At 42.0% G+C, this 13,454-nt stretch overlaps 1 protein-coding gene across 1 annotated transcript in view; it reads right to left on the minus strand.

The window, feature by feature from the left end:
* The window catches only part of LOC140212046 (glutamate dehydrogenase, mitochondrial), an 86,264-nt gene that overhangs the window by 29,516 nt on the left and 43,294 nt on the right, over positions 1 to 13,454 (minus strand). Inside the window, exons 2-4 of the mRNA XM_072282499.1 lie at positions 9,343 to 9,423; positions 8,646 to 8,701; positions 2,369 to 2,432 (exon numbers count right to left, since the gene is read on the minus strand). Coding sequence (XP_072138600.1) covers positions 2,369 to 2,432; positions 8,646 to 8,701; positions 9,343 to 9,423 — 201 coding nt within the window. The remainder of the gene's footprint in view (positions 1 to 2,368; positions 2,433 to 8,645; positions 8,702 to 9,342; positions 9,424 to 13,454) is intronic.

Raw genomic sequence — 13,454 nt, forward strand, 5'->3', positions numbered from 1 at the left:
ATTTACCCAGGCTAGAGCAGACAATACCATCACATATAGTAGCAAAATGGTTTAGGGCTGTAAGGTGGTGAGCCACTCAAAGGATACCCAGACTTTTAGCATTAATGTAGCTAAATATGGCTGAATTTCTGGTCAACTGATCCTCAGGATGATGGTCAGGGAACTGGGCAGTAACCAGCTTTTGAGGTAATTGATACATGCTTCCTTTCAGCCTGTGCTACTTCATTTGCTGATTTGCAGCAAAAGGAATTGAACAATACGCAATCAGTGGACATCCCATTTCTGGTCTTAGAATAGAAGACAGGCGTCTGATGAAACAGTTTAAGATGGCTACACCCAAGGAATTTCTGCAGCTAGATCACTGATCTCCAGTGACTACAAGATTTGTTTGGATGTCAACCAGAGCTCATTCTGAATTGGTATGCAATTATCTGCTGATGGAAGACAGCAAAGTAGATGCCAGGCAGGGTATAGATCAGGCCACTCTCTGACCAAGTAACTATGGATACTGAAGACTCCAGTAGGATACTGCAGATCCATGGCCTGCAGTACCTAAAGTTCATCTAATCCAGCTTGTTCAAGTAAAACTGATGAAATATGTGGAGATAAAAGGAAATAAATAGCCTGCATTGGTGAGAGGGATCCCCTTTGCATTGACTGATCAAAAGGAAACTGAAATGTTCATTCTGATAAAGGTTCCACCTATTTTTGCCCTCAAATAATATCACAAATTTAATGTCAAATCAATTGCTTTCACATTTTAAGACTGGATTATCAAAAAAATTATGAAACAAGTCAAAAAGTTCATACTAAACTGCTGACATAATCTTCATAGGCCCAATATCTCAAATTCCATTGCCAGCCTGTATTAATTTCAGCCTCAGCAAGAAATAAATTATAAGCAGCCGCCTCAGAATACTGAGATGAAGGAGGGAGTGAGGCAAAGAAAATCATATTGTTAGGTTGGCTCTCATGGCACCTCAACTGCCACTGGAATGAATTACATTCCAATATCCAGACCAAATCCAGCAATAACTGACTCATGGGCTATGGAAAGCTTGGGGGAGTGGGGGGGGGGGGCAGTGGAAACCAGGGAAGGGGTTGAAAATCAAATGTAAATTTTGCTTAGTCCAGACTAAAGTTCAAACCTGTCAAAAACTTTGCACATCACAACTTGAATGCAGGATTGGAAAAAATGTCTACAATCTGCACTTACTTCAGAAAGAAGGCAACAGAAAGAGGAAACATCAAATGAGGAATAATAATAGTATAAACATCTTAAGTGAGGAAGAGCCTATTAAGAAATTTAGGATGATCCAGTAATCCTGTGACAACTGTTCTATTTCTACATATTTAATTGCTCTCTCAGCTTACTAATAGGATAGCCGAACTCACTTGGTCCTTGCTGCAAAAACATCTTCCATGACATCTACCTCCAGTCCTCAGATCATTAAGAATGCATAATCATGGTATATGACTTTATCTGAGCCTCTAATCCTGCATTCACCCAAAACTATCAAAATATCATCTCCAGAGTTGGATCAATATGTAAATTCTCCCTAACCCTCCATTAAAGTACTTCATCTTAAACTTAGCTGACCCAATCATCTATTCAGTGAATGCTTACGCTCCAACTGAATCGCAACTTGTCTACTGCAGTGAGACCCATCCTTCTTCACCCAACCTTCCTATTACTTCTATATTCATGAGGGCTTCTGACCCCATAATACTTGCAATTTTTCATGGGATTTCCCAAAGCTTTGATGCACAGCAGTTAATGGGCCTTTGCATTTATTGAGTCTTTGGACCTCCTGAGTTTTCTCTCTGCTAGCCCAGCTCTATTCTGAGACCCAGCTCAGAAGTTCTCAATGAGCAGCCCCACCAAACCCCATACAATCCATCCTACAACAGCCACTTGATTCTTCAGTCAGTTCATTTTCATGTAGCTCATTCTTGTCCATATGATCCAGACTCCTAACCCCACACCCAAACCAGCAACTCCGATTCTTCCGAACACTTCCCTCACCTTGTACCTCTCCACTGACTACAGATCTCTATTGTCTCAGGGAATTTACACCATTGATTCATGTCTCTCATCATCCTACACTGACCCTCCTCATACCCAGCCTCGGATCAAGGCATAATTTTATTCCTTACAAAATCATGCATTGCACGTTAACTCCATGACCCTCAGAGCTAATATACCGTGATCCATGTGCAGGATCTGTTACAAATGCAGAGGACAGAGAATGAAGTTGGCAAACATGATTTTAGTAAAAGGCATGCTGAACTACTCTTGTTGGTCTAGAGCTGCTGTATGTAATCTAGTGAGAATTATGTACTTCAGAAGCATTCTCCACAAACTTACCAATAAATCCTTTTTTTGCCAGCTCAATAGTAAATCTTCTTGTGATTTTTTCTAATTCGGAATCCTGCAATAGTGCAGAAAATTGGTCAGTGTAGGGTAGTACAATACAAGCACTGATCAAACTAGAATGAGACTTCATAAAATTGACTTCAAGATTCAAACGTAAACCACCTTTGACTCAAGGTACTTGTCAAAAGACTCATTTCAAAACTACATACAGTATATAAATCACTGTAACTGAGGTACTATACTCCCTGTGCAAGTCACCTCAACAAGAAAGTGACAAATTAGAGCTACATTGATTTTTCTTGTATTCTCTGATATTGAGCATATGCAAGGCAAGAAATAGGAAGATCATACAGTATAACACGTGGCCAAGGAGATGGTGCAGGAGGGAGGGATTCACATTTTCAGATCATTCAGCTCTCTTCCAGGGAAGGTGGGACCTGGACTGAAGGGATGGTTTGCACCTGAATTGGAGAGGGGTTTGTATCCTTGAGGGAAGGTTTACTAATGCTGCACAGCAGGGAGGGATTTAAACTAAACTTGTAGGGGGATTTGTAAAAACCAGAGTGCTAGTGGAGTGGTTGTGGGGAAAGATGTTGTTAAGCCTACAAAGTTAGGAATCGAAAGACTGTAATTGGAATAATGTGCTGAGTTGTATGTATTTCAACGCAAGGAGTATTGCAGGAAATGCGGATGAGCGTAGGGGCATGGTTCAGGACGTGGAATTATGACATTGTAGCTTTAGTGAGACCTGGTTGCAGGAGGGGCAGGGCTGGCAGCTTAGTCCAGGATTCCGTTGCTTTAGACAAGATAGAACAAGAGAGAGGGGGATGGGTGGCATTACTAGTCAGGGAAAATATCATGGCAGTGCTCAGGCAGGACAAACTGGAGAGTTCGTCTACTGAGGCTATATGGGTGGAGCTGAGGAATAAGAAAAGGATGGCCATGTTAATGGGATATTATAGACCATCCAGCATTCCACAGGATTTAGAGGAGCAAATTTGTACAGATATCGCGGGTCGTTGCGAGAAAAATAAAGCTGTGATAACAGGTGATTTTAATTTTCCACATATTGACTGGGACTCACATACAGCGAAAGGGTTAGATGGGATAGAGTTTGTCAAACATGTTCAGGAAAGTTTCCTTAATCAGATCATAGCAGTCTCAACTTAGAGAGTGCACAATACAATATCTCCCATTAGGGTGTGAGACAGGGCCGGTGAAAGCAGTGTGTGTAGGGTATCACTTTGTATCTAGTGATCATAATTCCATTAGTTCAAGATAACTATGGAAAAGAATAGGTGTGGTCCTCAGGTTTAGATTCTAATTTGGAGAAAGGGCAATTTTGGTATCAGAAAGGATCTGGCAAATGTGGATTGGGACAGGTTGTTTTCAGGCAAAGGTGTACTTGATAAATGGGAGACTTTCAAAAGTGAAATTTTCAGAGTACAGAATTTGTATGTTCCTATCAGAAGGCTAGGACAGCAGGTTTAGAAAACCTTGATTTGAGAGATATTGAGGACTTCTTAAGAAAAAGGAGGCGTATAGCAGATATAGGCAGGAAGGAGCAAATGAGGTACTGGAGTCCAAGAAATGCAAGAGAACACACAAGGAAATAAGTGTTTTGATAAACAGGGACTGATTAGGAATAGTCAACATGGCTTTGTGTGTGGGGGTCATATCTAACCAATCTTATAAAGTTGATGAAGGCAAGGCAATGGATATTGTCTACATGGACTTTAGCAAGGCCTTTGACAAAGTCCCACATGGGAGGTCAGTCAAGAAGGTTTAGTTGCATGGCATTCAAGATGAGGTAGCAAACTCGATTAGATGCTGGTTTCGAGGGAGAGGCCAGAGAGCGGTAGTAGATGGTTGTCTCTCTGACTGGAGGTCTGTGATTAGTGATGTGCCACAGGGATTGGTGCTGTGTCTGTTGTTGCCCATCATCTAAATCAACAATCTGAATGATAATATGGTACACTGGATCAGCAAATTTGTGAATGACACCAGGATTGGGGGCGTAGCAGATAACGAGAAAGACAAAATAATGTTCCTCTGGACAAAAGCATATCACAACAACAGAAAACAAAATATTACCACAAGTTAATAAAATACAATTCAAAATGCATGCGATGTGCACAGGTAAACAGTAAAAAGCTCACTATCCAGTGAACTTCAGCTACTAGAATCCTATTTTTCTTAACACATGCTTCTAGAGCCTATGGACATCTTTTCAGTCTGATGCCTTAATATTTAGTCCATCACTTCAAGTTTGTAGAGTGGGAGTGAGAGAGGAAGGCTGTAAACAAGATCAGGGAATCGAGGTTAGCAATGGACCAGTTACCCAAAATGCCACATACAATACACCAATCCCTCAAATTTCAGCAAAAGCTCAACTCCCTAGCTTAACTGTACTTTGCCCTCTATAAAAAAAAAAATGCAGGAAACATTGGTTTGAAAATCAGCTTGAAGTTATTTGACTACAACTCCAAGAGATGCCCATTTACCATGGAAATGCTTCTGCCTGATGAACAGAAGGAACAGGCTGGTCTTCACAAACTCATGTTTCTCTCTGCACAGTTTGTGTTAACTTGGTATCTCAGGAACACCGAATGCTCCAACAGCATTCTTTTCCCAAGTTTTCACACCTTTAAAAATGTCATAGAACACAGTACAGGCCATTCATCCAGTCTCATTTTCCATTAAATACTGATGGAACAGAAACTGCAACCCACTGACATTTTCAGCTGAAGTTTCTAATATATTAAAGTTACAATACCAATTATGATACTTTAAAAAAAAGTATATGCAGTGGATTTTGGTTAATCGCGCCAGAACATTTTGGTGCAATTAAATGGCTGCCCCAATTAGCTGAACTTTCACAGAAATAGTTTAAAGATGTAGTAAAAAGAAACTACTGTTTAACTGAGTAACAAATTATATATTTAAATGAAATACAGAACAAATTACAACACTACCAATACTACAACAGTACTATAAAACTGTATTAGTTCTTAATAGTCAGAGGAATTCATCCAATGGACACTGCCACATTCTTTTGACTGTGAAGGAACAAAATCAGTGCAAACACCTAGTGCAGATAATGGACTACCTTCATACAATGCTTTGATGATTGCATCAAATTCTTCGTAGTTCCTAACTTGAAGTAGCAAAACCATTTCATTTTCAGTCATAGCCATTTTTGACTTCAAGCTTGAAGGCTTGAAACCTCAAAGAGTAAAACAGTTCTGAATTGCCTTGCTGCTCATATCTCACAACTATCAATGACAAGAATCACTGCTTTTTGAACACAAATCGCTCAAATGACAATTTAAAAACCGATGTTAGAGTCCTGATGAAGGGTCTCGGCCCAAAACGTCAAATGTTCACTCTTTTCATTATATGCTGCCTGGCCTGCTGAGTTCCTCCAGCATTTTGTGTGTATTGCTTGGATTTCCAGCATCTGCAGATTTGCTCATGCCTCTAGTTAGAAACTATTCAGCAAGTGTCCTGTCCCAATTAAGCGGTATAGTGTCCAAAATAAAGGAAGGGAATCCGGGCTATTTTCTCTATTAATTTTTGTTGTTTAAGAATTGCCCCAAAAAAGTAGCTGCCCCGATTACCTGATGGCCCAAATAATTAGAATCCACTGTACTTTCTTATATCTTTTACAAACACCCATTAGTAAAAGCTATTTAACTTATACCCACTGAAAAGAGTTAAACTGTTATTTAAAGTCACACTCCACCTCAGTACAATGTTAGATTTCACAATTTCAGTAGATCAGCACTTATTGGATCCAAATGAATCAGAATTGTGGACACAGAAAATCTCCTCTGCCTTGTCTTCACTCTAAAGACACCTGCATCCCCCACCAGGAAGGCTTCAAAGCTTTGTTTTTTTCTGGACTCCAGACCTAACCAGTTCCCCTCCACCACCACTCTCATTCACCTAGCAGAACTTTTCCTTATTCAAAATACTTTCTCTTTTGGCTCCTCCCATTTCCTTCAAACAAAAGGTGTAGCCATTGGCACTCACATGGGTCCCAGCTATGCCTGCCTGTTTGTCGGCTATGTGGAACAGTCCATGTTCCAAACCTACACTGGTGACCACCCCGCACTTTTCCTATGCTACATTGAGTGGATCGGTGCTGCTTCCTGCACCCACGCTGAACTCGTCGACTTTGTCCACTCTGCCGTCAAATTCACGTGGTCCATTTCCAACACCTCCCTTCCCTTTCTCGATCTCACTGTCTATCTCTGGAGACAGCTTATCCACTGATGTCTATTACAAACCCACGGCCTCTCACAGCTACCTGGATTACACCTCGTCCCACCCTCTTTCCTGCACCATCCCCTTCTCTCAATCCTCCATCTTCACTGCATCTGCTCTCAGGACGAGGCCATTCTGGAATGAAGGAGATTTTCAAAGAAAGGGGCTTCTCTTCCTCCACCATCAAACACTGCCCTCAACTGCATCTCTTCCATTTCACACGCCTGCTCTTACCCCATCTTCCCACCACCCTATGAGGGATAGGGTTCCTCTTCTCCTCACCAAGCATGTCACCAGCCTCTGCATTCAGCACATAATTCTGCAGAACTTCCACCATCTCCAATGGGATCCCACTATCAAGCACATCTTTCCCTCCCCCCACCTTTCTGCTTTCCGTAGGGATCACTCCCTATACAACTCCCTTGTTGATTCGTCCCTTCCCACTGATCTCCCTCCTGAAACTTATCCTTGCAAATGGAACAAGTACTACACCTGTCCCTACACATAAGACCATAAGACAAAGGAGCAGAAGTCAGCCATTCAGCCCATCGAGTCTGCTCCACCATTTCATCATGAGCTGATCCATTCTCCCATTTAGTCCCACTCCCTCACCTTTTCACCATAACCTTTGATGCCCTGGCTACTCAGATACCTATCAATCTCTGCCTTAAATACACCCAATGACTTGGCCTCCACTGCTGCCCATGGCAACAAATTCCACAGATTCACCACCCTCTGGCTAAAAAATTTCTTCGCATCTCTGTTCTGAATGGGCGCCCTTCAATCCTTAAGTCATGCCCTCTCGTACTAGACTCCTCCACCATGGGAAACAACTTTGCCACATCCACTCTGTCCATGCCTTTCAATATTCGAAATGTTTCTATGAGGTCCCCCCTCATTCTTCTAAACTCCAAGGAGTACAGTCCAAGAGCGGTCAAACGTTCCTCATATGTTAACCCTCTCAGTCCCGGAATCATTCTAGTGAACCTTCTCTGAACCCTCTCCGTCAGCACATCCATTCTTAAATAAGGAGCCCAAAACTGCCCACAGTACTCCAAGTAAGGTCTTAGCAATGCCTTATAGAGCCTCAACATCACATCCCTGCTCCTATACTCTATTCCTCTAGAAATGAATGCCAACATTGCATTCGCCTTCTCACCACTGAACGTCCTCCCTCACTATCATTTAGGGCCCCAAACAGTCCTCCCAGGTGAGGCAACACTTCACTAATGAGTCTGTTGAGGTCATTTGCTGCATCCCATGCTCCCAGTGTGGCCTCCTGTATATCGGTAAGAACTGATGTAGATTGGGAGACCGCTTTGCCAAGCATCTACACTCCGTCCACCAGAACAAGCGGGATCCCCCAGGGGCCACCCATTTTAATTCCACTTCCCATTCCGATATATCCATCCATGGCCTCCTCCACTGTCATGACAAGACCACACTGAGGTTGAAGGAACATCTTATATTTCTGTTTGGATAGCCTCCAACTTGATGACACATATTGATTTCTCTAGCTTCCAGTAATGCCCCCCCAAAACCAGCCTCCTTCACCATTTCCCATCCCCTTTTCCCTCCCTCACCTTGGCCACCCATCACCTCCCTCTGGTGCTCCTCCTCCCCTCCTTTTTCTTTCTCCCACAGCCTTTTCTCTATTTTACCAATTTACTTCCCAGCTCTTTATTTCATGCCTTGCCCTCCAGGTTTCACCTATCACCTTGTGTTTTTCTCTCTCCCCTCCCATCACCTTTTAAATCTACTCAGCTTCTTTTTCTTCAGTCCTGCAGAAGGGTTTCGGCCCAAAACCTCGACTGTACTATTTTTTCATTAGATGCTGCCTGGCCTGCTGAGTTCCTTCAGCATTGGTGTGTTGCACAGAAAAATTGCTTTTATTTTGGACTGATTTTCAAACAAGAATTATCTGATTTTCAACCGTCGAGGGCAGTACTTCATTACAGAAATTAAATACAAGCAAGAAAGCTAACCAGCAATTACTTACCGAGTACATCTTCGGATTAATTTTTACTCCAGCTTTAGCCCCACCAAAGGGTACATCTAGAGCACAGGGAAGGGAGGAGAAATTGAGAAATATGTTAAGTTTCAGGCTTAAAGTTGACTATAGAATCAGGCAAAAGGACTATTTCTGTCCATCTCTTCTGCCCATTGCTGTCCAGCTTCAAATTACTTTTTGAAAAGCTAAATTACAAACTCAAAGACAAGACAGAGGTTATGGTCAGTGATTGACTAGGGTTCACCTTCTAAAAATCCAAATATATAGCAAACAATATTTAAACATCTAAAATGTAAATTGAGTACGTGATTCTAAATATTCCACTGCACATCTTTGCACTGAATCCTTAGAATGGAATACAGGGAGAGAGAAAGGACATGCTATATACAGGGAGAATCTCTGCATTTTAAACTATCTTGTGGTTAGTTGGATGGTGATGATAATGATGAATGAGGAAAATGTACAAGCTCTAATCTGTATTTTCCAACCGATAAGCTGGTAAAGGAATTATAAGCATTTGCAAAACATTTCTCAGAATTTACTTTTAAAAATGATTCCAGAACTGATTACTTCCCTAAACAGGAGATATTCCATTGGGTAGTTAATATATTTGTTAACACAACGCTGAGGATAAACCATTCAATACATCAAAAGACAGATTCAGTGCACTGGTCACGGCACTTACCAACCACTGCACATTTGTATGTCATCAAAGAGGCCAGAGCTTTCACTTCATCCACACAGACATCTGTGCTGTAACGGATACCTGTAATCAGAGACACAAGCTAAAATTTTCCACCGTAAAAGTACAACTGAAGAACAAAACAGATGTTTTGGCTTTGAAAGGGATATTTCTCAGACAACCTCTTCCTCTTGTTCTTTCAGATCCCATTGGCACTAAACTATCACATTTGAGTTAGAATCAGTTATACAGCATGAAATCAGACATTTGGCAATCATTAAATCCCATTTATACAAATACTGCTTGTTTACTCTCCATTCTACCATTCTAAATGCATTAGTCAATTAACTCATCTTTAGCAAGCAGGAAGAAACAGGAACACAAATGTAAGTCCACATTAGACTGTAAAGCCCAATTTATACTTCTGCGTCAAATGTACGCTGTAGGTACCGCGTACCCTAAGCCGTAGGGTGATGTGCGCCTCCCCAAGAATGTAAATCACACGCCGCGACGACGCAGCCCGCAACAACTGTGATTGGTCTGCTTGGTAGCATCGCATTTCCTCATACACATTTCCGGTTGCTTTTCTCCGCCATGTCTGTACACTGATTCGAAATAAATAATTGGAGACGATGAACCAAATCGTCAAATCTACCTACCAACATCTGAAAATATTTGAAATGCATTTCCTCGTCCATGTCTCTCATGAAGAAACTCACTGTGGCATAGAAACCCCACCGCCAACTAGCGTTTTGGCGGTGAATTGCAGAGTGACACAGACACAACTACGCACTCTCACTACGGCGTAGGTCTACGCAAAAGTATAAATCAGGCCTATGGCGTAGCCCATACGTACAAGTATAAATCAGCCTTAAGGCTACGTCCACACTAGACCGGATAATTTTGAAAACACTGGTTTAGCGTAAAAACGGTGGGCGTCCACACCAGGCGTTTTTGAAAATACCTCCATCCACATTAAAATGGGTATTTGGGCGAATCTCCTCCTACTGGGCAGGCGCAGGACATATCTACAGAAAACAAGCGAAGAGGAAACAGTATCCTATTTCCATTTTTGCGGCGGTGTTGTGCTATTTCCATTGGTCAAAAACTACAGTACCTACAACAACAGTGAAAGAAAGTTTTCAACAATGTCTTCGAGGAATACAAAGAAAACCTCCACTGGAAAAAAGCAGACTAGACTTCTTCGTTTGGACAGACGATGAAGTCGAGCTGCTTCTGCGAGTTACAAACGACTACAAAGTCAGCAAAGCAGTGGAAAACGTGGACCGGGAGTCGTGCCAAACCAAATACAACGACATCCACAACCACTATAAAGAATGGTACTATATATGCGTTCAAGAAAACAATGAAATGCTGCACTGCTGCCACCATCTGTTCCAGCACATCTGGACAGCATTTTTAAAAAGCTCTGGTTATGCCGTACACACTACATCGCCCAACCGGCATTTTCAGATTTACACGCTCTGGAGGGCGTTTTAGAAAAGCTCAGTTTTCAGGGGAGGAAAACGCCGTTTCAGTGTGGACAAAGGGTCAAAACAAAGAGAAAAGGCTTCAGTTACGGATTTATCTGGTCTAGTGTGGACGTAGCCTAAGATACAGGAGCAGAATTAGGCCACTTGGTCCAATGAGTCTGCTCTGCCATTTCATCGTGGCAGATCCATTTTTCCTTTCAGCCCTGATTTCCTGCCTTCTCCCTGTATCTCTTCATGCCCTGACCAATCAACTGCTGCCTTAAATATACATAAAGACTTGGCCTCCACAGTTGTCTGTGGCAAAGAATTCCACCGATTCACCACTCTCTGGCTGAAAGAAGTTCCTCCTCGCCTCCATTCTAAATGGACGTCCCTCTATTCCGAGCCTATGCCCTTTGGTCTTAGAGGATCTTGAGGGAAATCCAACAGGCGTTGAATGAAACCTATCCGTTGGTATTTCTGTTATCAGTGCTCTGGTATGAAAAGACCACATCAGTCTGAGGTTGTGTTCTCTGGTCTGAGACTCCACATCTTCTCTATCAAGGCCTTTCACCATTTAATATGTTTCAATGAGGTCACCCCTCAAACTTCTGAGTTCCAGCAAATACAGACCTAGAACCATCAAGTGTTCTTCATATGACAAGCCATTCAATTCTGGAATTATTTTCGTAAATCTCCTTTGAACAGTCTCCAGTTCAGCACATCCTTTCTAAGGTTAGGGACCCAAAACTGCTCACAATACTCCAAGTGAGGCCTCACCAGTGCTTTATAAAGTATCAACATTACATCCTTGCTTTTATCCAGTCCTCTTAAAATGAATGCCAACATTACATTTGTCTTCCTCACCACAGACTCAACCTACAAATGAATCTTTAGGGAATGCTGCAAAATGACTCCCAAGTCCCCTTGCACCTCAGTTTTGTATTTTCTCTCCACTTAGAAAAACATCAACCTTTTCATTTCTTCTACCAAAGTGTATGACCACTTAGCGACTCTGTATTCCATCTGCCATTTCTTTGCCCATTCTCCTAATCTGTCTAAGTCCTTCTGTAGCCTCTCTACAGTCTCAAAACTACCTGCTCCTCCATCTATATTCATATTGTCTGTAAACTTTGCAACAAAGCTATCAATTCCATCATCCAAATCATTGACATATAACGTATAAAGAATCAGTCCCAACACAGACCCCCCATGAAACACCACTAGTCACTGGCACCAGCCAGAAAAGGCATCCTTTATTCCTATTCTTTGCCTCCTGCCAATCAGCCACTGCTTAATCCATGCTGGAATCTTTTTATGCATTAAAATAGGCTCGTAGCTTGTTAAGCAGCCTCATGTGTGGCACCTTGTCAAAGGCCTTCTTAAAATCCAAGTACACAACATCAACCGATTCTCTATTGTCTATCCTGCTTGTTATTTCTTCAAAGAATTCCAGATTTGTCAGGCAAGATTTTCCCTCAGGGAAACCATGCTGACTATGGCTTACTTTATCAGGTGCCTCCAAGTACCCCGAGACCTCATCCTGAATAATTGACTCCAACATCTTCCCAACCACTGGGATCAGACTAACTGGCCTATAGTTTCCTTTCTTCTGCCTCTCGCTCTCTCTTCTTGAAGAGCGAAGTGACATTTACAATTTTCCAGTCTTCAGGAACCATACCAGAGTCTAGTTATTCTTGAAAGATCAATACAAATGCTGCCACGATCTCTTCAGCCACCTCTTTCAGAACTCTGGGGTGTACACCATCTGCTCCAGATGACTTATCTACCTTCAGACCCTCCAATTTCCCAAGAACTTTCTCTCGAGTTATGTTAACTTCATACACTTCATGACCCCTGACACCTGGAACTTCAACCATATTGCTAGTGTCTTTAACAGTGAAGACTAATGCAAAATACTTTAATTCATCCGCCATTTTATTGTCCCCCATTACTACCTCTCCAACAGTTTTCAAGTTGTCCGATATCCACTCTTGCCCCTCTTTTACACTATGAATCTGAGGAAACTTTTGGAATCCTCTAATATTACTGGCCAACTTACTTTCGTATTCTACGAGGTTCACTGAAGCAGCTAAAAAATATTTCAGAAATAAAACCAGAAAATTCTAGAAAAAATCTACAGGCTTGGCAGCACCTGTACAAGATTAAAGAACCTTTATTACCATTGAGATAGAGGAAGTGCATTAGATTAAATAGCAGAGAGGATGGAGGATGGCAATGGGTGAAACAAAGTGAATGTCCATAACTGAATGGAGTGATGTAGACACTGAATGGGCAATTAAACTCTTCGCAATGTAATAGTTGTTAGTGTTGTTAAGTCCAGATGGTGCTGTATGGTCTGTCCTCACAGGGCAGTGAAGAAAGGAACAGCTAGCACAGCCAGTTCAGAGCAAGTGATTATCCGAAGTTGGAGAATCCACTATCAAATCTTGCAGACAGCAATATGTGCAGAGAAATGAGGTGCTCTACAAAGCTTACGCTGGCAGGCAATCAGAAGCTCAGGGTCACTCTGCAAGAGCTTCACAAACTGATCATCCCATCTGTGCCCAGGGTACAGGAGACCACCTTTTGAATGTAGAATGTAGTACATTAGATTGGAAGTGCAGGTGAATAACTGCCTTA

The sequence above is a fragment of the Mobula birostris genome, chromosome 18 (genome assembly GCF_030028105.1).
Source record: "Mobula birostris isolate sMobBir1 chromosome 18, sMobBir1.hap1, whole genome shotgun sequence".
Classification (NCBI taxonomy): Eukaryota; Metazoa; Chordata; class Chondrichthyes; order Myliobatiformes; family Myliobatidae; genus Mobula; species Mobula birostris.